Source organism: Cervus elaphus, chromosome 11, assembly GCF_910594005.1.
Source record: "Cervus elaphus chromosome 11, mCerEla1.1, whole genome shotgun sequence".
In the NCBI taxonomy this organism is placed as follows: Eukaryota; Metazoa; Chordata; class Mammalia; order Artiodactyla; family Cervidae; genus Cervus; species Cervus elaphus.
The window spans coordinates 33,745,596-33,770,638 of record NC_057825.1 but is presented as its reverse complement, the minus strand read 5'-3'; the positions used below and the strand labels follow the sequence as shown (position 1 = coordinate 33,770,638).

At 44.2% G+C, this 25,043-nt stretch overlaps 1 protein-coding gene across 1 annotated transcript; it reads right to left on the bottom strand.

The window, feature by feature from the left end:
* Positions 1-693: 693 nt before the first annotated feature.
* Positions 694-24,414, bottom strand: GCKR (glucokinase regulator). The gene is given in 28 exon segments (XM_043917752.1): positions 694-942; positions 945-999; positions 1,002-1,035; positions 1,633-1,751; positions 2,694-2,705; positions 4,110-4,208; positions 4,210-4,260; positions 13,446-13,529; positions 13,622-13,666; positions 13,668-13,726; positions 13,925-14,021; positions 14,697-14,776; positions 15,096-15,180; positions 15,423-15,550; positions 16,226-16,326; positions 17,735-17,839; positions 20,126-20,220; positions 21,097-21,098; positions 21,700-21,751; positions 21,939-22,005; positions 22,314-22,337; positions 22,339-22,364; positions 22,720-22,769; positions 23,206-23,218; positions 23,622-23,696; positions 23,872-23,981; positions 23,984-24,026; positions 24,355-24,414. Coding segments are annotated over 28 exon segments (1,854 nt in total). The 3' UTR covers positions 694-859.
* Positions 24,415-25,043: the final 629 nt, after the last annotated feature.

The window sequence follows — 25,043 nt, the reverse complement described above, 5'->3', positions numbered from 1 at the left end:
CTCTATTACAGGGATCATACCTCATAGGCACTGAAGATCTGGCAGGGGTCTGGGATGGGCCAGGGTACCTCTGGTTTGTCAAAACAGGTGATAGTTGAGGTCTAAAATGTACTGGGGTTTCTAGTGTGTGTTGGGTCCACCATTGAAAGGTGTTCAGCACTGTCAGAGTTTCCTACATTCCTTTGCAAACACTGGCTAGGAGATGCAATGCTCACTTCATGCTAAAATGTGTGGATGTAGGATTCATTCTAGTGATGAGGATCCTGTCATGCCTAACTGGGATTATTTTCTGGATGTCCTCTGTTGGGGACACAGTTTCCTCTCTCTTACCTTGGATTTATCTAAGTTCCTACTGCTCCTTCCTTGTGTGATCCTGTGTGGGAGTGAAATATATGTGTGTGTGTGTGTATACGCGCACTTTTGTACCTACATGCTGGAGATGGGGGGATATAAAGAAGCTGGAATAAGATCTGGGTCAGTGGCCACTGAAAATGGAATTGGGAGGTAGGTGGAGAAGAACAGAAACAAGCCTGTTATTGGGACCAACACATGCCATTCTTCCTGTTCCCCTCTGATCTATTGACTCTGATCAACTGAGAGTGGAAAGTTAACTTTTCAGAAGAAGACATTTAGTTTTACTTCTGAAATCAGAATATGCCAGGGGAAGTGGAGACCACTGGCTCCAGAACAAGCTCTCCCCAAAGGAGAGAAACCATCTCCCCACCCTGGACAGCTGGTGTTCCTGAAGAATGGGCCTCTCCTCCCACCACACTTGCTGCTGGCCCAGCAAGTCTCCAAGGGGTGGGCTGGGCTGGGCTGGGCTGGGCTGTGCCCCCTCCACACGCCCAGAAACACCAATTCACGGCAGGGCAGGTTTTAGGCTCTCCAGCGGGTCTGCCTTGCGCTTCCGACTTGGCCCAGAGAGGGCGCTCCTGACAGCCCCACAGACGGAGCTGCAGCCAGATGTGCCTAGGCCTCGGGGATGGAGCACTGCAGCACTGGAAGAGGAGGCTCAGCAAGGCTATGGGGATCACCCATAGGGAAGAGGCAGGGAGAACTGAAGCCTGGGAAGACAAGGTCATCTGAGGAAGAACCCTGGAGGAGCTTGCGTATTCAGTGTGGGAGTCAGAAGCTACCAGGTTGGATGAAAGAATAGAAGGGAGTTTCCAAAGACTAGAAATTAGAATGAGGTGGGTCAAGAGCAGAGAGAAGCCTTCATCCTGATCCAGAAAACTCCTATTAATCCAGGCCTGGTTCATGACCCAGTTCAAAGACCCCTTCTCCCTCTCTTTCCTAACTCCCCTCCAAGCAAAACTGAAGACTCCTTTTCTGCACTCCTATAGTACCTGTTTCACACTTCTGTGATACTTGTCACAACCCATGTTGCCTCCATGAGCAGGGAACTCCTGGCAGAGTGTCACTGAGCTTTGTAAATTCAGTGCCAAGTCAAGTTCCTGACACACCATAAGTACTCAGAGAAATGAAAGTGAAGTCACTCAGTCATGTCCAGCTCTTTGCGACCCCATGGACTGTAGCCTGCCAGATTCCTCTGCCCATGGGATTCTCCAGGCAAGAATACTGGAGTGGGTTGCCACTGGTGTTTGCTAAATGACTAGCAGTTGACGAGTTACATGTTCCTTCTCGTGTGCAACCTGGACATGGAAGATGGGAGCTTCCCGCATATCATCCAACAGTGGCTGAGGGAAGTGGATCACCTAAAGGAGGCTCTTGAACCATCATGCTTGGGCTGTCTGGAGAACCGCTGTGGAAGAAGCAGGAAGGTCAATGTTGGGCTAGAACGCCAGGGGAGCTGAAAATGGGGCCAAGGAAGGAAAAGCAATCAGGAGATGGGGAGGATGGGACCTCGAAGACCAGTCATAGAGTATTCATCCCTGTAAGCAATCCCAAACTCAAATCCCCAGATATAAAGGAAAATTGGGCTAAAAGCATTGGTGGTGGGTCTTGATTGGCTGGGTTAAACTGGAGAATTAATAGCAAATTGAGCACATTTTTGGCCATGTCCCACCAACCCCAGAGGCTGATCATCTTAAACTGAACTCATTCCCTCTGGTTTCCTCCCAAACCACTCCATCTTTTATGCTGCTGCAGGACTGTTCATCTGCAAACTTTGCTTCTATTTTTTTTCACCACCCTTCTCCTCTCTATGTAGTTCAGTTCTGTTCAATAGAAATAAAATGTGAGTCACATATGTAATTTAAAATTTTCTAGTACTGCATTAAAAAAGGAACAGGTGAAATCAATTTTGGTCATTTTATTTCGTCCAATATATCCAAAATATAATTTCAACATGTAAACAGTATTAAAAATTAACTATGAGTGAGATATTTTATAATATTTTTGTACCATGTCTTTGAAATCCAGTTTTCATTTTACAATCACAGCACATTTCAGTTCAGGTGCTAAATTTCAATGCAAAAGTGAAATATAGTCCTACCAAAAGAATAAAGTTGTATTTCATGAAAAAAATTATACTGTTTCACTTTTTAAACAAAATGTAGAGTTCAGTTCAATTCAGGGCTCCAGTAGTCATGTATGACCAGTGGCTGCCATCTTGGACAGCCCAGATCTAGCTACATTTGGCAAGTCTAAATTCCTGTCTGGTTTTTAGTCTTCCACAATTGATCACCTTCCTGCTCCCGCATCACCCCTCACCACCACTCTGTGAAAATGACTCCAGATTGTTTCTCCTACATATCATGCCTAATCCCCATTCTGGGCCTTGGCTAATGTTTCTTCTCACAAGAATGCCCTTCTGCCTTTCACCTCTCCCGAGCTATAACCTGTAGGCCTAGCTCAAACATCGCTTCTTCTGTGAAGCCTTCTGCCTTGCTATAGTGCCTAGATCCTACATTCTCTGACATTCTATTGGACTTCAGTAAGGATCATGCAATTTGACACTTAATTGTTCTCTGTTTCAAGTACTGGCTTTGTCTCTCCTCCATTAGCTGGGCGATACTGGGGTGGCAAGGATTGGATCATATATACTCTGGCTCCCCTGACCTGCCCCAACTTTGGAAACAAGAAAAGCATGAAGGATTTTTTTTTTCCCAGTTGACTGGTTGGCTTTACTCGTTTTAAAAAGTTGTTTTGGGGCCCTGGTGGTTGCTCACTAAATGACCGTTGATTGATTCCTTTCATGTAGAGTTACCAGATTTAGAAAATTAAAATGTTGGAATTTCAGATGGGTAATAAATATATATGTGTGTGTGTGTGTGTGTGTGTGTGTGTGTGTGTGTGTGTGTATAGGGAGAGAGAGAGAGAGAGAGAGTGTAAGTATGTCTCAAATATTGCATGGAATATACTTACACTAAAAATTATTCTTTATTTATCTGAAATTCAAATTTAACCAGTGTCCTGTACTTTTCTTTGCTATATCTAGCAACCCTACTTTCAGGACCATCTGTTGTGCTATCTGCTCAGCATCCGTTTCTCCTCCTCCTGGCATCAGCACCTTGATTTTCCTCTGGGGAATTATTGTTCCCCCATTCTCATAGACATGTGTGACCTATGTTTGATTGATGCTCACTTCCTGCCCCTTCCTCCATTGGAACACATGACCCAGGCCTGGGCAGAGGGCTGCTTTCCCCTAAAGAACAGTGATTGGCTAAGGGATAGGCATGTGAGCCAAGACAAGTCAATGAGAACCCTCCCCCGGGTATTTGCAGGAATCACGGGGACAGATAAACACTCCTTCCACCAGGGTTGCTGGACGGGTAGGATGTTAGGCTGGCACTGCTGGTGGCCAGTTTGCCACCTAGTGGAGAACACCTGCCTAAGAGTAAGAGTGACCCAGAGGAAAACAAGCTAAGGGCTGACAGTTCTAGAGCACATCATTTTGCGTATCTGGATCTAGCTACCTTGGGACTCTTGCCTAATAGTTATAATTTCACAAACACGCATCCATGTGTGCACGTAGACTTCTTAGAGAGGATGATGGACTTGATAGGAAGAGGAGGAGAGGCACAGAAGAAAAGTCAGCCCTCACATCTACACATCTCCATACTTCTGAAACATGCTTCCTATGGCAGCCTAGGCACTGGGGCCAGGCCCCACCCTGCCCCACCCAGCCCCACCCCATCACATCCTACCTGCAGTATGGCCAGGGCTCACCAGAAGAGCTTGAAGTTATGAATGAGGAGGTCCAACATGTGGTTTTGGAGGATCTGCCCGAAAAGCACATGCACCCCCTGTACTCATTGCATTCAGCACCCACTTGGTGCTTAGCTCATGATGGAACTTCTAAATAGGGCAGCTATATGGGAATATGAAAAATGAGGGATCAGTAGAGCAGCAGAATAAACAGGGCCCTATTATAAGACAGGAATCCAAGGATCAAAAGTGCAGACAAAATTTGCTTTGGTAATGGCTAATACATGGTTACTGATCAATACCATGGTTACTGTGATGTTTATTGAATAATTAATTCAATTCTTAAAACAATCCTATGAAATAGATTTTTTTCTATACCCATTTCTACATATATGGAAACTAGAAGTCAGAAGTAAAATAACTTAATAGTGAAACATAGAATCAGGACCTAAATCCAGGTCTTCTGATTTAGTGATGAGCCACGATCATTTCCTGGATATGAAATCACAATGAAAATTGAAAAGTTGTACAAATACATGGGACTGTGTTAATTATCACCTGTTCCTGGTCCTCATATCTTGCATTTATAACATCTTTGAGGGTACCAGGAGTCCAGTAAAGGAACTGAGGGGATTAGGTACTTGGTTCTAACCAGGCTGAGGAAACAGGCTACTACTACTACTACTACCTCCTTATTCTGCAACTCTATAAATAGCTGGTCACACAAACCCCTGGCAAGGTCTATATTGAAAATACTTAACAAGTGATCAACAAACACTCTTGAGTTTAAGAAAAGAAATCTGACCAATCAGAATAAAGCTGGCCAGTATGCAGTACTGATGCTATCGGCTACATGTCAGACTATGCAGCTGGGGAGATATCAATCAAATCTGAGTTATATCACTAACCATTTGGAATAGGAAATGACAACCTACTCTAGTATTCTTGCCTGGGAAATTCCATGGACAGAGGAGCACGGTGGGCTACAGTCCATGGGGTCACAAAAAGTCTGACAGGACTGAGCACACACAAATAAACATAAAAATACTTTAAGTTTTACATATTTGAACCTAGGCAGGTTCATTTTAAAGTTCATGTGGAGGGCTTCCCTGTAGGTCCAGTGGTTAAGAATCTGCCTTGCAATGCAAGGGATGCTAGTTCGATCCCTGGTCCAGGAAGATCCCACATACTTCAGATCAGCTAAGTCCATGTGCCACAACTACTAAGCCTCCGCCCTAGAGCCCATGCTCTGCAACAAGAGAAACCACCATTAATGAGAAGCCTGTGCACTGCAACAAAGAGTAGCCCCAGCTCACCGCAACTAGGGAAAGCCTGCATGTAGCAACAAAGACCCACCATAGCCAAAAAATAATAAAGATAAATAAATCTTATAAAAAATTAAGTTCATGTGGAAAAAGGGCAGTAGTTATACAGAAGAGTATTGAAGAAAGGACTAGCCCTTATCAGACATTAAATATACCATAAGTATCTATATTTAAACAGTATGATATCAGCACATCGACAGACACACACAAATTTCCAGAAATAAACCACTGCACCTGGGAACTGAGTGTTTGATACAGGTAGCATCTCAAACCACTTAGGAAAAGATTAACTTTAAAAATATATACTGGGACAATTGGATAGTCATTCAGAAAAATATAAAATTGAGTCCATACCTCACCCTATACATAAGAATAAACTCCTAATGATAGTTTGGGATTAACATTTAAGCATGTCTATATATAAAGCAGATAAGCAACAGGGACTTACTGTATAGCACAGGAAACTACATTTAATATCTTATAATGATCTATAATGGAAAAGAATCTGAAAAAGAATTATATATACTATATAATTTAATCACTTTGTTGTATACCCAAAACTAACAGAACATTGTAAAATAAACAGACTTCCACTTAAAAAATGGTTTTGATAAAAGAGAGCAAGAGAAAGACCATTTTTACTAGAAGAAAACACGTACTAAAAGAAAACACAGATGGAGTTCCTTTCCAGTCTGGGGGTGGGGGTAAGGTGAGGGGTGCTTTCTGTTCCTCAAGATACAGATTCAATAAAAGATAGACTGATAAGTTTTACCCCAGAAATATTAAAGCAAAGACTTTTGTATTGTTAAAACTCATAGAAAATATAATATATAGAGTCCCTTGAACAACATGGGTTTGAACTGCGAGGGGCCGCTTATACATGGATTGTTTCAATGGTAAATACACAGTACTACAATGTTCCTATCCCAGGAATGTGGATAAGGAGAAATCATGGATACACAGAGTCGACTATAAGTTATACCATTTTCCACTGTACAGAGGGTCAGTGCCCCTAACCACTGCCTTGTTCAATTGTTAACTGTATATCAGAAGTAAAGGACTAATATCTCTAATTTATAAAGAATTCACAATCAAAGGATCATCAAGACCACCAAATCATTAGAAAATGAGTGTATTTCATATATTTACAGAGCTTCCCAGGTGGCACTAGTGGTAAAGAACCTGTCTGCCAATGCAGGAGACAAAAGAGACTTCCTGGGTGGGGAAATCCCCTGGAGGAGAGCATAGCAACCCACTCCAGTATTCTTGCCTGGAGAATCCCATGGACAGAGGAGCCTGGCAGGCTACAGTCCATAGGGTAGCAAAGAGTCGGACAGGACTAAAGCAACCTAGCAGCAGCAGCATGTATATACATAAACACACAGTTCAAGTGCCCTGCAGAAGAGACTACCCAAATAACCTTGCACATGTAGAGCACACCTGAATGTGAAAAATAATGAGGAGGAGTTCTATAGGAACTTCCCTGGGAGTCCAGTAGTTAGGACTCCATGCTTTTCACTGCTAAGGGCCCGGGTTCAGTCTCTGGTCTGAGAACTAACATCCCACAAGCCGTACAGCATGGCCAAAATAGTTAAAAAATAAATTTATAAATAAACCACTTTCTTTTAAAAAATAAAAATAGAGATGCTTTTCAAAAAAGAGTTCTATAAACCAAAGTGCAGTTATTTTCAGTATGCCTCACAAAAGCACAGAAGAGTATATATAGTAAGCTGCCTCCTGTATAAGAAAGAAGTGCAAAGCATACACGCACACGCACACTTTTTTGGTAAAAAAAAAAAAAAACACAGGAGGAGAAATCAGTCACAAATGAAATTGTTACTTGCAGGGATGAGTGGGAATGGGAGGGAAGGAATAGAAAAGAAAACAACTTTTTAAGTTCTGACTTTTAAATCATGTTATATTTCCCTTGTGGCTCAGCTGGTAAAGAATCTGCCTGCAATGCAGGAGACCTGGGCTCAATCCCTGGGTTGGGAAGATCCCCTGGAAGAGGGAAAGGCTATTCACTCCAGTATCCTGGCCTGGAGAATTCCATGGACTGTATAATCTATGTGGTCACAAAGAGTCAGACACAACTGAGTGACTTTTACTTTCACATTTTACATATTCAAAAGACAAAATTAGATCAAACACTGAAAAAAAATCTGAAATTGAAAACAAATAAAAACAAATGAACCTAACTGTATCTCACATTAATAACATAACCACAAAGAAAAAAAATTACTACAAGTGACTTTTGAACATTTTATCTATCTTGAGTGGGATGTGACCAAAGGACAAAAAGAACTGCAAAAATCTTGACCACTTCTTGGTAAGTTTGTTGATGACAGTGGTACGAGGGTAGTAGTTCCAAAACTGGTATTCACTGCAGGACTGAACAGATGCATAAATATACTGATGATGTTGGAGCAGAGTACATGTATATATATGTGTCTTTGAAAACATATGTCTTTATATATTTCCTTTTCTTTCTACTGAAAGGGCTTGGAGGCAAAACAAGCCAGGAGCAGTGAGCATACCAAGTACCTAGCTCTCTAAATATCAGTTTCTACTAACAATCAGGGTTCCTTGGAAAATGATTGATTCCACGGCTGGAATCAGGGAAATTATAAGGTGAACTTGGGCCAACATTTTTGTGCCCCTACATCTTGTGCTCCTACATGTGGAGAGGGGCTTTCCTGGTGGCTCACTGATAAAGAATCTGCCTGCTAATGCAGGAGATATGGGTTTGATCCCTGGGTCGAGAAGATCCCTCAGAGAAGGAAATGGCAACCCACTCCAGTATTCTTGCTTGGCAAATCCATAGGACAGAGGAGTCTGGCGGGCTACAGTCCATAGGATCACAAAAGAGTCGGACATGACTGAGTGACTAATAACAACATGTAGATAGGGAGAAACCATGGATACAGAGAGTCAACTGTAAGTTATACTATTCTCCCCTGGGTACATAAACACACACACACACACACACACACACACACACACACAAATGTAAATAATGAAGAAGAGATTTATAAACTGGAGAGATTTTCAGTATATCTTGTTAAGCAAAAATGCAAGGCATAAAAGAGTATGTATGTTGCATAAGAGAACAGGAAAAAAATTTTTTTTTGCAAAAAGCAGCACAGTAGAGTGTCTAAATGCTAATGTGGATAGATATGTCACAAGAACACAAGGGCCAGCTTGAATGAGCTCACATTTTGAGCATTAAAATGAGTAATAACAGGAATAGATTAAAACACACTGAGCAACAAAAATTCATGAGTTTACATCAATACTAAATAAATGTAGATAAGATGGGGAGAGGAGAGAGATTCTTCTTCACAGAAGAATGCCAACCAATAAATGTAGACAGAAGGGTAGAAATAGAAAAATCACCATTTGAAAACTGTCATAGTAATAATTGATTCAATGAAGAATCATCAGTGGATGCTAAAATCATGGGTGAAAGATGCTGAGGAATAACATAAAAAGAAGCCTAACGATACCACCTTGACCAAATGATCAAACATAGCACCACCAAACAAAGGGACAAACTGATATCAGGAACCTCCCCATGTGATACACTGATAAAGGAGCAGCCACATTTATGCAGGATTCCTGCCCCCAAATTTAAGGTGAATATAATGAAAAAACAATCAGGCAAATCCAAAGTGAGGCACATACTGGGAAACAATTGGTCTAGACTTCTAAAACATCACTGTTTTGATGAAAAACATAAAAAACGACTGAGGGACTCAGCCAGATTAAAGGAAACTAAAGAAACATAATGAAATGCAATGCAACACATTGTTCTTGATCAGATCCTGGATCCGGAAGATAAAAACAATACAAGAATAATTGGGGGAATCTGAATATAGTCTGTATTGAGATAATCATGTTGTATTAATTGTCATTTTCTCGAGCAATAATTATGTGGTAATTATGGAGACAAATGCCCTTTGTTCTTAGGGAACACAGTAATTTGTGTCAAGTATCATATCTCCAATTACATTTCAAATGATTCAGGGGAAAAAAGAGATGAAGCAGATGTGGCAAAATGTTAATGACTGGTAATCTAGCGAAAAGCATATGGGGGTTCATTGTACTATTCTTGCAATTTTTCTGCAGATTTGAACGTTTTCAAAATAAAAGTGTGGGCAGATTTTACATCAAAAATATTTCTACAACTAAAGATTTATAAGCTTTAAAAGAAGCCTCTTTATTTTAAACAATGTCGGTACATGTAAAAGATAAAAAACCAGAATCAAGCAAAAGACAAAAACCACACAAACACACACAAAAAAACTGATAGATCTGACTATGTAAAAAAAGTGTAAATAAAATGTCTCTACATCAGAAACATAGAAATTAAAAATGATAAACCAGGGGAAAATATAGAATGGGAAAAAAGGGCTACCATCCTTGCTATAAATACTCCCTCTTATAAATTAGTAATAAAAAAATACCCTAAAAAAGAATGGGTGAATATGCCCAAAAGATATGAAGAAGCAATACAAAAAGATAAAAATATTCAGGAAGCAATAAAAATTGCTTCTAATGCAGGGGGGTGTGGGTTCAGTCCTGGTTATGGGAACTAAAATCCCACATGCTGCAGAGTGCAGTAAAAAAAAAAAATATATATATATATATATATTCAAAGGCAACCAGATATCTTTAAGCAGCCAATCTCCAAAGTAATGAAATATAAATTCACACTTCAATGCCTTTTGTTTTTTCCTTTGCTGATTACTGAAGATTATAAAGAACAATGCTACCCAGTATTTTAAGGGTATGGGGGAACAACCAATTTTACCCTCTATTTACGAACCTTTTTGGAGATACCAGTATGCATCAAAAAGCCTTAAAATTTTAGACATACTTTAACCCAGTGATTCCACTTTTGGAGGTTTATACTAATGAGAGTGTCAAATGTGTGTATAAGGATATTCTATGCAGCATTTTAAGAAAAGCCATAATGTTGAAACCATAACATCTGATGACTAGGGTTAGAATAAAAAAATGATGGTCCACCCATTCCAAGGAATACTATACTGACATTAAAAATGATGAAGCAGAGAGCTTCCCTGGTGGCTCAGTGGTGAAAAATCCACCTGCAAATGCAGCAGACATGGGTATGATCCCTGGTCCAGGAAGAGTCCATGTCCCTCAGAGCAACTAAGCCCGTGGGCCATAACTACTGAGCCTGTGCTCTAGAGCCCAGAGCCAAAACTACTGCGCCCACATGCCACAACGACTGAAGCCTGAGTGCCCTAGAGCTGGTGCTCTGCAACGAGAGAAGCCACCTCAATGAGAAGCCTGCACACAGCAAAGAAGACCCAGCACAGCCATAAATAACTAAATAAGTAAATAAATAAAAGTTTAAATGATGAGGTAGGGACTTCCCTAGTGGTGCAGCGGATAAGAATTCACCTGCCAATGCAGGGGACACAGGTTCAACCCCTGGTCCAGGAAGATTCAACATGCCATGGATGCAGCTGGGCCCGTGGGCCACAACTACTGAGCCTGTGCTCTATAATCTGTGTTCCGCAAAAGGAGAGGCCACCAGAGTGAGAAGCTCATGCACCACAGCAAAGAGTGGCCCCCACTCGCCGCAACTGAGAAAACTCATTCAAAGGAACCAAGACCCAGCACAGTCATAAATAAATAAATGAAATTATGAGGTAAATAACATTAGTACAGAAAGGTGTTTATAATTTTAAATAAAGAGAAGCAAGTTAAAAACAGCATGCCGAGTATGATACTGTTTTTATATAACTATTTTACAAATGCACTAAAAAATAGAGGGATATTCTCTAAAATTTGTCTGAGGGGTTTTCCTGGAAGAAGATGGATTATGGATGTTTTTTTTTCTCTTTGATTTCTGTATTTCTGAAAGTTTTGACAATAAAAAAAACAAATTGCTACCATAGTTACAATATTCTTTAAAAATACAGTTCTTTAAAATATCACAGATTGCCATTCCCTACTATATCCCCTATCCCTGGGATAGTACCTGACATGTGACAGGTACTCTAAAACTATTTGCTGAATGAATAAATAAAAGAATCTCACACAACTCATGAACATGGTTGAAATTTATACCATATGGTGAAATAAACCACGGATTTAGAGTCACAAAACCTGGATTCAAACTGGGTTCAAATCCTGACTCTTGGACTTCCCTGATGGTGCAGTGGATAAGAATCCACCTGCCAATGTAGGGGACATAGGTTCGATCCCTGGTCCAGGAAGATTCCACATGCTGTGGAGCTTCTAAGCCCTCACACCACGACTACTGAGCCTGCACTCTAGAGCCCACACGCTGCAACTACCGAGGCCTACAAGCCCAGATCCTGTGCTACACAACAAGAGAAGCCACAGCAATGAGAAAGCTGTATATCACAATGAAGAGTAGGCCCCACTCGCCGCAACTAGAGAAAACCCACCTGCAATGAAGACCCAGTGCAGCAAAAAATAATAGTAATTGATTTTTAAAAAGCCTGATTCCTGTCTTAGTTGTGTAGTCATGATTACAACCCCTTAATGTCTTCATTTCAGCTTTCTCATTTGGGAAATGGAGACATTAAACACACAATCCTTAGGAGATTGTTAAGAGAACTGAGATAACATACATGACATATTTTGTAAAGTGCAAAGGCCTCTGTGTATGAGGTATTATGACTATGCAATGGAACCTATAAGTGTAAAGAAGTATATAACGTAAAAGGAAGGGGTCTAGACAAGGTGGGTGTAATTGGAAAAGACTTCTGAGAGATGTGAGAGCTCAAAAGCAACAGTGAATGTGGAAAGCATGCCAAGAGAAATAGGGATATGATGAATGAACACCATTTAGAAGGAAAGACAAAGATACACTTTGAAAGGGGTGTGGATTCCCTGCTCAGAGAGGGACCTCCTTTGAGTTCTGAGGGCAGGTAAGGAGCACGCCAGCTGTTGTCTGGTCAAGTTGGGAAGCTTCCTGGAGGAAGTGGTTTGAATAATGGATGAGACCACATCTCTCCAGCAACACCACCACTCTTCAGGGGCCTGGTTCTGCCCTTTGGAGGATAAGGGATGTTGTGTGTGAAAACTGAGGACCAGAGATGTGTAAAACTGCTTTTTCTTTTGGGCCGCAAAGCAGAGCTGAAGTGGCATCCAGACATCCTGGTGCTCACTCCAAACCCTAAACTGCAAAGTGCACCCAAAGTGATTACTATTTCTACAGTTATTACCAGTGCTTGTACTGATCATAATTTCATTAGTGAGCAGGGACTGTATCAGTGTACTGTTATCTGCAGTGAACTCATAGGACAACTTGCAAAAAAAATATGCCTCAAAGGCTTCTGCATAGTGTAGATGACTGTGGTATTGATAATTAACCTGTGAAAAAGGATAAAAGAGTATCTGTCAGCTGACTGGTGGCCCATCCTGTATTTTTGCATTTTTCTCAAGAGAACTGAGTGCAGCAGCCCATTGACTTGAAAACTCTGATTAGTGACCTGGTAACACAAGAACTTGCCCAGCTGGCTTCGTGGAAGTCAAACAACCCTTTCTACCCTCCAGCCCTGGGTTTTCCTTGTTCTTCTGGTTTTTTGGGTTTTTTTTGGCCATTCCACACAACATAAGTAATAAGTGTTAATGGCTCAGTCATGTCTGACTCTGCAACCCCATGAACTGTAGCCCACCAGGCTCTCCTGTCCATGGGATTCTCCAGGCAAGCATACTGGAGTGGATTTCCATGTCCCTCCCCAGAGGATCTGCCTAACCCAGAGGTCAAACCCACATATCTTACGTCTCCTATATTGGCAGGCGGGTTCTTTCCCACTAGCACCACCTACACAGCATGTGGGATCTTAATTCCTCAACCAGGGATCGAACCTGTGCTCTGCAGTAGAAGAGCAGAGTCTTAGCCACTGGACCACCAGGGAAGTCCTAGCGCTGGGTTTTCTAATTCCTGGGATCCCTCCTTTTCTGTGTCCCTCACTGTAGACGTTACCTCCTCATCCCTCATACCTGGATGAAGTTCCCTTGATATTCGAAGAAAAGCAGTGGCCATGTGATGCTGATGATGGAGGGGAAGAGCTTCTTCAGAGGGATCTGGAGAGAGAGAGAGGAGCAGGAGCAGCATCTCCAGGAAGACCTGGCTGTCACTGCTCCCCGGGGTCCCCTCCTCAAGGCTGGCCCCCCACTGACAGGGACTGCCCCACGGTGCTGTGTGCCAAGGCCTGGACGTTGGATGTTGGAGGTCTTCTCTTTCACCTGCTGCACCAGTGTCTGCACCTCTGTGAGGTTGTCTAAGGAGAGGGAGAGGCCATCAGAGTGGAAGGGCTGGCTCTTTGGCAGTTCTTCCTCCTCCCCTGGGGCCCAGTCAGGATACATACTGCTGCCCCCACCTCTGAGCAGGCACCCTAAGACCTGGACAAATGATAGTTCCTCTGAGTCACTCTGCTGCCTCCAGCCCCTCACCCTACCATTCCCACCTTCCCTCTCACCATCCAGGGTGAAAATGAAGAGCACAGTGTCAGTTTCTGTGAGGGACGGCAGGATGGGAGTCAGGAAGTCTTCCTGGGAGAAGGAGAAATGGGGACCCTGGAGCAGAAAAAGAGGAGAGAATGCCTCCCATGAAAAACTCTGACACACAGACTTGGAGACCAAAGAGGCCCTTAGAGGACATTGAGTCCAGAGCTTTTATCTACGGATGTACAATAAAAAACCAAGACTCAAAGAAGTAAAAAGTGTTTTGTCCAAGATGACGCAGCTGATGGAAGAGCTCTGGACTACAGCCAAGTTGCTGCTACTGCTGCTAAGTCACTTCAGTCGTGTCCAACTCTGTGCGACCCCAAAGACGGCAGCCTACCAGGCTGCCCCGTCCCTGGGATTCTCCAGGCAAGAACACTGGAGTGGGTTGCCATTTCCTTCTCCAGCGCACGAAAGTGAAAAGTGAAAGTGAAGTTGCTCAGTCGTGTCCGACTCTTAGCGACCTCATGGACTGCAGCCTACCAGGCTGCTCTGTCCATGGGATTTTCCAGGCAAGAGTACTGGAGTGGGGTGCCATTGCCTTCTCCGTTAGAGCCAGGTTAGAGGGGTGAATAAAGAGCTTCCCACACTGTCCCCATGCTGCCCCAAGCCTCACGACCTTTAACCCATTTCCCCTTCTCTAGAAAGGAATCCCATGGTATTCCCCTGTTTCTAACTTCCTCTTTTCTCCCACCCTCTGCACACTAGTTATCTTCCCAACTTCCCCACATCCCATCATCTTTCCACCTGGTTGATAAGCTCAGCCTCCTGGTTAAACATGCCACTGCGATCAGCAATGAGAAATCCATGGACATCCCGGAAATCAGGGAGAGAGGAGTGAGAGGCTTCATAGGACAGGAAGGCTCTAGGCTTGGGAAGGTGTCAGTGGGACTGGGAGGAAAGTGGCAAGTAGGGTGCAGGGTGTGGAGTAACACACATGGGAGGCCATAGCTAAGCAAGGGATCAAGGACTGAGTAAAGGTTCAAAAAGAAGGAGCATTTGACTGAATGCCTACCTAGATAGAGCAGGATGAAAACTGGATAAGGAGCCCCGCCATGGGTTGGAGTAGGAAAGAATTTGGATAGCAGACCAATTGGTTTGGATCAGGAAGAATCAGGAGGAAAGTCTGGACAAGAGTCCCATCGGCACCAAAGGCATGCATGCACTCTACTCCATCCATGATGGCAATGATGCCCAGGGTCTGCCAGCCAACCAGGTACACTCGGCCTTTCTCGCCAGGCTGAGGGTGGGTCAGAGGTCAGGACGTGAAAGGAGAGATCACGGTGAAAAAAGTCCAGAGATCAGAGAAAAATACACATGGAAGAGCATAGGAATAAATGAACCAAAAGCCTATCCTGACCCTCCAACACACAGGCCCCCATCCCCAGACCTTCCCATATTAACATATCCCATAGATTCTCCCCTGCTCTCAGAATATTCTCTGCCCAGGCCACTTCCTCCCTCCAAATATACATCTACACACCTGGTGCTGGCCTGTTTCATCAGGGTGGCAATCTTGGGGCTTTGACCATAGGTCACTTGATAAGCCTGCTCAAATGTCTGCAGGATTTCCAAAAGTCATCTGGGAGAAAGGTGACCATCTCCCAGGGCAGGCCCAGTGCACCCTTCAGAAAACCAAGGTCCCTCCCACCCAATTCAAGGGACGGCACAATTCCCTTGAAACTAAGTTCTGCTGGTCCCTGGTGGAGGTGCAGAAAGAAGGGCCAGATTGCATTCAAGAGGGGCAGGAAGGGCTTTGGTGGGAAGAAGACTAAAGAGCAGAGAGTGGGAGAGAGCATCCAGAGCGCTGAGAGGAGGATGGGATCAGAGAGTTGACAAGGAGGTAAGTGAACCATGTGGAAGCCAGGCAAGAGACCCTGGGGAGCGGACCAGGCACACAGCAATATCACCTCTACCCCACATGGCCTGGACCATCCCCACAGCAAAGACTCTCAGAAGCCATGTTAGCTTTGGATGTCTCAGGTGGGCAAAGGGATCAGGTCTGGACATGAGGAACTCAGGGTCCACTGGGAACAAGTCAGATGCCGTGACTGTGTCATGGGACCACCAGTGTCCCCAGTCAGCTCCCTTCTCAGGGAAGGACCAGCAGGGCCTCAGTCTTGCTGCTAAGCCCAGTCTCCAGGTCTGGATCTGCCATTCTCCACCTGCACTGTCCCACCAACTGCCCAACTCTGATCTCTCTCTGGTCCAGATCCTCCCTACCTTGGAAATGCTGCAATGCCCCATCTACAATGGTCCAATGGTCCTGATGCTACAATGGTCCACAGTCTTGTGGGCTGCTGGCAACAGGGCTTCCAGAAGGATGTTGGTGGCATTTCAACCTTTCATCCAGAAGGAGTCACTGAGGCCCTCAGGTTGGGGAGTGATGATGACACCCCAGAGAATCTGGGAATGGAAAGAGGGTCCTAGAGTTTATTAGTTAGTGACCACTGTGCATGCAGTCTGGTTACAGTGGCTCTTGGACATGTGCTCTGGTTAGTGGCCACTGCACAGGTACTAGTAGGACTAGTGGCCCCCAGTGTGCTGTGATGAGGAATGCTGGGTTGAGAGTTTAACTGAGAGAAGAGAAGAGAGAGAGAAAGAGCCCCTCTTTGGTCATTTCTATGGTACATTCAGGACTTTGGAGACAAAGCCAGAATAATGGGTCTTCCGTTACTTGGGGATAAGGGTTTTCAAAGAGGGTTTTTCTTTTTCCCAAGAACTTTCTCCCTCCTACATCCTCCCCTTTTTAAATAGCAGTTTACTAATCCACATTTACTAACACACATTTACTAACCATTAGCATTTACTAACCACATTTCCTGTCCTTTGGACAGACCGATGAAGCAGCCACAACATGATATGTAACATGACACACCAAAGAGATAAAGAGATGACAGCAAAGAGAATGATAAAAAGCAGTGTTTGAGAATAGGAGATTAAAAGTAAATAATTGCAGAGAGGAGGAGAGATGAGTCCCTGGGAGATGAAAGATACAGAACTTTTGGGTGATATGGAATTCCTGCCTTCCAATCTCGCAGAAGGAAGGTCAAGGAAATGTCACTGATGTGCCCATCCCTGGCAGAGAGGATCAGGGATTTGGTTAAGATACTTTGTAAGGTGAAAAGAAGAGAAGATGATGCTAGTGAGATGCAGTCACAATCCAGAGACAAAAGGAACAGGAGCACAGGAGGCTTAGAAAGCCCAAGTCAATTTTGGAGACTTTTAGAAAGGCAGAAGAGTGAAACTGCATCCCATTGTTTTTAAAATCCCATATTTGAAATTTAAACATATAAAAGAGACATAAAGCAGTTCACCACTCTACTTGATACTTTCTATATGGTAAGATCCCCTGGAGAAGGAAATGGCCACTCAGTCTGACATTTCTGTCTGGAGAATACCCACAGACAGAGGAACCTGGCAGGCTACAACCACGGGGTTGCAAAGAGTTGGACATGACTTAAGGAACTTAGCAAAACACACACAGACATACACACACACACACACACACACACAGAGATGCAAAAGAATGTCTTTAAATAGAAACTTCCCCTAGACCATTTAGGTATTTAACAATTACTGATTTAAGCGACAGGGCCACAATGGAAATAACACATCTTAAGATAAAAAACAAAATGAGAAAATAGGATGTGATTTACAACATTTCAGTAGACACACAATGCCAGGAATTCAGACAAGATGTAACGGAAACTAAAATCAGAGGCCCGCAATGGCAAACCATCCTGAGTTGGGGGCAAGGGGTAGGGGCAGTGGCAGATCTCACCCCAATTGCAGGATTGAGCACAAAAGCTTCCTGTTGCTCTTGCAGTTTCTGCATCTGCTCCACAATTTGTCAGAATGTTGAACTCTAGTCTTCAATAGGATCATTTCTAGGGCCCAAAGAGAGACAGAGGGGGGATTGTCTGTAAGAATCTAAAGGAAGGACCTTAGATGGGATTTGAGATCAAAGACCACATTGGGATTGGGGTCAGAGGTCTACAATTTCCTAGAGAGATGTGCTTTGATGCCCATAGGAGCACTGTGTCCCTGAACCTCAAGGATGAGGGTTAATAAAACATTCAGCAATTGAAGCCCAGAGCAAAACCGACACTCAAACGTAAAGTTCCAGCCTGAGACCAGAACTTCCTCATGACCTGGTCCTTGAACAGGTCTCGTTGCCATGACCACACTAGCTACACCCTCTGCAGGTACCTAAGGGAATGCCTATCAACCAAATGTCAAAGTCACCACCTATTCAGTTTTAGGGTCCGTCAGAAGCTTTTCGCATTCCTGGAAATATATTCTGGAAATTCTCCAAATAGTGAACCCCTCACTAGCTGAAGTTCCTACTGAGAGAACCAAGCTACAAGGTCTGAAGTGTAGCACCTAACAGTTGGGAACCTCCCTTGAATAAGTTAATCAGGAACATGACGAAGTGTGGATGAGGAGAGCAACAGGTGCAACCACGGAATCTCAAAGAATGGGGATCTTCTGTAGTTGGCTCTCCAGGCTTTGAAAGGGGATAATTTGGGAATTACTCACCATGGCAAGAGCTCAAAAAGTTATTTCTGTCTATGGCTTCCCTAACTTCCTCTTATCATGGCATTCCTACAAAAGTTCCATCCCTTCTTGAACTATTTTAATATGTTTTTCATCTGCATTACTTCTGGGTCAAACAAGTTTTATATGCTACATACCTACTGGGTAAAGTGTTTTCTATAACTTGTCCTCAAACTACTTCTGAAACTTTCTAGAGACCTCAGACAGAGGAGACCTAAGCAGAGAGAGGAGACAGTGTTTACTGTGTGGTTGAAAACTGAGATTCCCAGACTTGGCTGGTCATCAAAATCACCTGGGGAGCTTTGTTTTTTTTTTTTTTAATAATTACCCATTTCTGGGTTCCATGCCCACTCTGAGAATCTGCTTCAGAAGTTCTGGAGTGGAGCCCCCAAATCTGTATTTTTAAAAAGCTTCCCAGACGATGCTGAAGATCAGCCAAGTTTGGGAGCCACTGATTTAAGGAACAACTGGAAGATCTCCACGCCTACATTGTTTGAAATCCTTCATTTCACTTAGTCACAGTGCCTGAAATTAGCATCCACTGCAGCAGAAACATTTTTGGTAAAGGAAGGTCCTCCATTAAAAGAGATCATTTATACCTTCATATTAATTACACCACATGCCTGGAATCTGAGAGTTGAAAAAGTCTCTGAAAGAATTCAGCTGTCCCTCTCCCCAAGACCACCACTAGATACACAAAGGAGCTGTTGAGTAATCAACAAGCCTTTGCCGAAATACCTCCAGAGACAGGAAACCCTCGGCTTCTTCAAGAGGCCCACTCCAATGGTTTATTTAGCAGAGTTTCCCCAGCCTGGCTGTACATCAGAATCTCCAAGGATGCTTCCAAAATTTGGATATTTCAGGACCTTACCTCAAGCCTACATCAGACCTCTCCTACAAAAATCTTTCTTACGTTTTTTTTAATACTCTCAAGGCAGTGCATCCACAGAATTACAATTAGCATTATTGGTTTAATATGCTGACCTTCTTGAGATCAAAGTGGCCATTTAGACAGAGAATAAGAGGGAGGTCATCTGGAGGCACAGGGATCTCAGGAAAGGGAAACAGGATGGGAATGTGAGTAGCCAGAGAGAGACCAAAGGGGCTCGTGGAATGAAGGAGAAAGGGCTCTAAAATAAGAAAAATAGGCAAAGGAGAGAGAGTAGGATGCCAGTCAGCACTCACTACTTCTTCTTTGAAAAGAGGCTTGGGGCCCATAGCAGATGAAAGTACTGGTCTTTGTGGGATCATTTTCCTGAACTCATTCTGTCCTCTGACCTGTGTTTTTCTTGCCTCTTCCCTCTGCTTTCAATGTATGCTTTTGCATATTTTATCTATCCTTTGTAAGCTGCCTTCAGTCCTTTCTGAAATAAGAGAACAAACCAACCAACCAACCAAAAGCTTTCTAAGCTAGAAACACCCTTTATTTACTTTTTTATTCTGAGATTTGGTGAACAAGGCTATATTCGCCCTGCCCTCTCTTTTGTGATCATCCTGTAATTTTCTTTTTTTTTTTATTATTTTTTTTTTCCAGTGGGTCATCCTGTAATTTTCATAGGTTCCCTCCTAACCTCCTCCGGGGCTCTGGACATGACTTTTCACTACAGAAGGCTCACCTGGCCATGCTCAATGGGTTGAAACCAACCAGGACTGGCAAAAAAGACGTCTGGGTTATCCACGCAGTAGTCCATCTGGCCTGCACAAAGGGAGCCTAGAGAGGGAGGAGGGCACAATAAGGGGGTTACTTTACTGCTGCCCAGGGCCCATGTGCATCAGAATACCCCCAAATGCTTATTTAAATGCAATTTCCTGGGCCCATTTAAAATCTACTGGATCTGAATTTGAAGGGGAGAACCCCATGAACCTACACTTTTTTGTCTTATTATTTTTATTTTTGCCTGCACTATGTAGCTTGCAGAATCTTAGTTCCCTAACCAAGGATTGAACTGTGGCCCCCAGCAGTGGAAGCACTGAATCTTAACCACTGGACCACCAGGGAATGCCTTGGACCTACATTTTTTAAATTTTCTTTTTCTTTTAAATTTTACTTATTTATTTTTGGCTGTGCTGGGTCTTTGTTGTGAGGGCTTTTCTCGAGCTGCAGCAAGCAGGGGCTACTCTCTAGTGGTGTGCAGGCCCCTTACCATGGTGGCTCCTCCCGTTGGGGAGCACAGGCTCCAGGGCTTGCAGGCCTCGGTAACTGCAGCACATGAGTTCAGCAGCTGCGGCTCCCGGGCTTCAGAGCACAGGCTCAACAGTTTTTGGTGCACAAGCCCAGCCTCTCCGCTGCACATGGGATCCTCCCTGATCAGGGATCAAACCCATGTCTCCTGCATTGGTAGGCCGATTCTTCACCACTGAGCTACCAGGGAAGCCCTGGACTTAATATTTTTAACAAATTCCTCTGAAAAATCTGGAGGAAAGTCTGAAAATACTGAACTGAAAGCTCCATGAGGTCAGTGTCCTGCTCTCCTCACATGCCTCATTTCACATCCAGCCCTTGCTGGGGCCCAGGCTCTACTGAGTGAATGCTGAGTCAGAGTCAAAGCTGTGGAGCTGAGAGGAAACTCGGGGTCCTCTAGCCCACTGCTTCTCAAACTACCTGGGAATCTTGTTAAAATGCTGATTCAGGCTCAGGAAATCCCAGGTGGGGAGGACTGATATTCTGCATTTCTAACAAACCCCAGGTAATACTGATGCTGCTGGTGTAAGGACCACACTTTAAGTAGCAAAGGACTAATCCTGGGTCAGCTTTTTCTGTAAAGAGCCAGAAGGCAAATTTTTTAGGCTTTCTGGGCCCTATGACCTCTGTTGCACAACTCAGTCTTTAAAGCATGAGAGTGGCTATGGACAATATGTAAACATAAATGGCTGTTTCAATAAAACTTTATTTACAAAAACAGGCAGCAGTTGGACTGACCTACCAACATAGTTGGCTGACCCCTGGACTTCTCTGTTTTGGTTGTGAAATGGATTGGTACACAGTTATTCTAAGATAGGATCCCTTTCCCTTTAACCACATTCATACAACTGGATCCTAATTAACCATAAAATCAAACTTCCTTACGAAAAATCCTTTCTGTTTTCGAGCTAAATCTACATAAATCTTGTCAGCATCTCTTCCATGCTATTCCACTCCTATGCCTGCATTCCTGTAAAATTGATCCATATAACCCTTTTTCATATTCACAGAGTCCCACCAAAACACCAATGACAATCACCCTCTTCTTCCCAGCAGCCACCTAGGAGGGGAGGCCACCAAGAGGATTCCAGATACAAACCTACTGTGAGGATGTCAGGGCAGGGATTTGTGTGGGGGAGGGGTGGCAGAGGTGGGGGATGGGCTTTGGCTGGATGCTGGGGCTTTGATGTCCCCATGAGAAGGAAGGGACAGAGGACTCTGGCTGAGTGTCAATGGAAAACACAGACCTTCTTCAGTTCCTCAATCCTGTCCAGGGCACTATCTTCTGTCCCCTCCCTAGAGGCCATCACAGACCTAAAAGGACACATGCAAGGTCAGTGGCACTGCTTGGGAAGCAGAAGCCTATGGTTTATTAAGGCTGCTTCTGAGAGGAGGAAACGAAGGGAAAACTATCACTGAGGAGCACCTACTATTTGTTGAGCACCATGATAAATACTCGGTAGGGTTGAAAAACTTGAAATACCTATGAGGGTTAGTCAGGCAACATAAGAATGCAAAGCGGAAAGCAAACTGACACAATCTCCGCCTAAAAGCATTCAAATTCAATTTCTAAAAGAAGTTATTCAGGTCAAACACAGTAGTCATAGGCCAACTTAGCTTACCTGTCACCACCAACAACAAGGTAGACCTTTCATCAGCTGGTTAAAGGAGACCTGCCAAGGGGGAGAGAACATGAAGTAGTAAAGACAAGGAAGGAACAATTATCTTGGATTTTCAATACCTGGAAAGGAGAGGTTGTATAATGATTCTCTTAGGTTAGTGTTTAGCCAGTACTGCTTGGAATCTGACACTTAAAGACACTGCTTGGAGATGACTGACTAGGGGTGTGTGGGCCATAGAGACACTGGCAATAGACTGGTGGGGCTCAGATGGGCTTGGAAGAAATGGGGCTCCATAGAGTCAGAGCTGGAGGGGGTCTGCCTGGGAGCTGAGCCATGATGAGTTTTATGGTCCTGAGGGTCACCCCAAGAAGGCAGAGAGAGCAAAACCAGGGACTGAAATACTCACGGACATGAGGAATGCCATCCTGCCAGAGGTGCCCCCTTCACTCAGCACCACTCAGCCTCCCACCCCACCCCAGGCTCCTGAGAAAAGAAAAATGCCTAGGTCTCCAGGCCCCAGCCCATTAGGAAAAGTATGCTTTCTTCTTTGTTGATAAGAGAACTCTCCTGTTATCACAAAAGTGAACAGAACACGGAGAGTGCAGTGCAGTAGAAAGAACCTCGGATTTGAAAAAATTAATTTTAACCCAAAACTCTTGCTTAGCTACTTATTCAAACCCTTACTTAATCCAAAAAAGGACTGAAAGCAGTTTTGTCCTAGATAGGTAGATAGATAGAAGTGCATTATCCAGCAATTATTAGTTGTGTATATTTGGGCAAGCTACTATGGGCTTCCCTGGTAGCTCAGTTGGTAAAGAATCTGCCTGCAGTGCAGGAAACTTGGGTTCACTCCCTGGGTCGGGAAGATTCCCCTGGAGAAGGAAATGGCAACCCACTCCAGCATTCTTGCTTGGAAAACCCTATGGACAGAATCCTACGGACAGAGGAGCCTGGTGAGCTACAGTCCAAGGGGTCGAAAGAGTTGGACATGACTTAGAGACTAAACCACCACCACTATGATTATCTTAAGTCTTCATTTTCCCATCTGAAAAAAAAAAAAAATGGAGACAATAACACCCATTTCACAGGTTTTTGTGAAGGTAATGGATGTGAAAGTGCATGGTCAATCATAAAGTAGTATGCAATAATATTTATTATAATTACTATTGATTGATAAGATGACAATAAGGATCCAAGAGGGAGGACTGGAAGAAAGGAGGACTAAAGTCTATAAAAGTGAAACATAGAGACCAAGAAAAGAGAAATGTAGAGGGAAACACAGATTTAAGCAGGGAGGAGATGGAGAGCTGGTACTTTCAGCACTTTCTGAACTTTTTCAGCCACTTGTTCCATGGTGGTCAGAGTTGACTCATTGTAGAGTCACTGGAGGCAACAGGTGGGCATCAGCAGCCAAGCAAAGGACAATGGATTGGGGGTGGGGGTGGAGAGGCTCTCAGGGTTTCAAAAATAAGGAACCATGGCCTGAGAGGGCAGAGGCTGAGGTGGGGTTGGGGTTGGCATCTTTATTTGCAGTGTCCAGAGGATGGGTCTGGATCACCTGGTATGTGGGCATGACTTGCCCCTCCTCCTGGGAAATCTCAGCATCACATTGCCCCAGCAATCGAACAATTTGCTCAGCATCAGCTTTGTTCATGTCCTGGGTCAATGATTTGACTTCACTGTGATTGGCAGGGCTGCCTCATACCCAGACAAGGAGAGGGAAGCGGGGACAAGGATAAGGGCAGGGAGCCAAAGCTTCATTCACGCCTGCTGAACTGGAGGTGGGAGTGGCTGCAGGCACAGTGTTGAGACAAACATACACACATGCACACACACACTCACACACACACACACACACACACACACACACACACACAGCATTTAGCTTGCAGTTGGTACTCTGGGCCTATCCATGAAAGAAAATCAGGAAGGAAGATAGGAAGGAGGGCAGGAACAGCAGAAACTCAGGGGGAAGGGAAGCCTAGAACAGACAGGATTCTAGGAATCAGCACAGAAGGCCAACATGGAGAAAGTGTCTCACCTCCCACTTGCCAGGCTCCAGGGTCTCAATCACAAATTGAAACCGTTTTGTGCCTGGCATGGTCTGATGCTGTGGACACACGGTCTTGTGTGCCTTTTCAGCCACACAACCCCTTGTGTCACACTGACTGTGCTTCCAGTTGGCAGGGCCTTACCTGAGGCACAGTCAGTTCAGTCACTCAGTGGAGTCCAGCTCTTTGCGACTGCGTGGACTCAGCATGCCAGGCTTCCCTGTCCATCACCAACTCCCAGAGCTTGCTCAAACTCAGGTCCATTGAGTCGGTGATGCCATCTGATCATCTCATCAGACACAGTGTTAATGAGGCACAGTGATGATTAACCCAAGTACCCTGGCCTCTCTGAGCACCACCCCCTCTGAACACCTCTGCCTGCATCCTTTCCTGATCACTAGGCCCCCAGCCCTCTGGTCACCCCCAGGGACCTCCCCAAGTCCCTCTCTAGAGGCATCCAGAGTCCCCAGCCTCTGCTTTGCTCCTGAAGAGGAAGACCCAAGGTTCATTACTCTTGCCCTTCAGACAATGGCCTCTTCTCTGGGAGGGCCTGGGGTCTGGAAGGACAATACTCAGGCCCAGGGCAGAGATAATCCCTGGGTATCAGTGCTCTGGAACTAGGATGCATCAGGAAGCCAGAGATCAGGGTCCTCAGGGTCAGCAAAGGTCAGAAGACCAG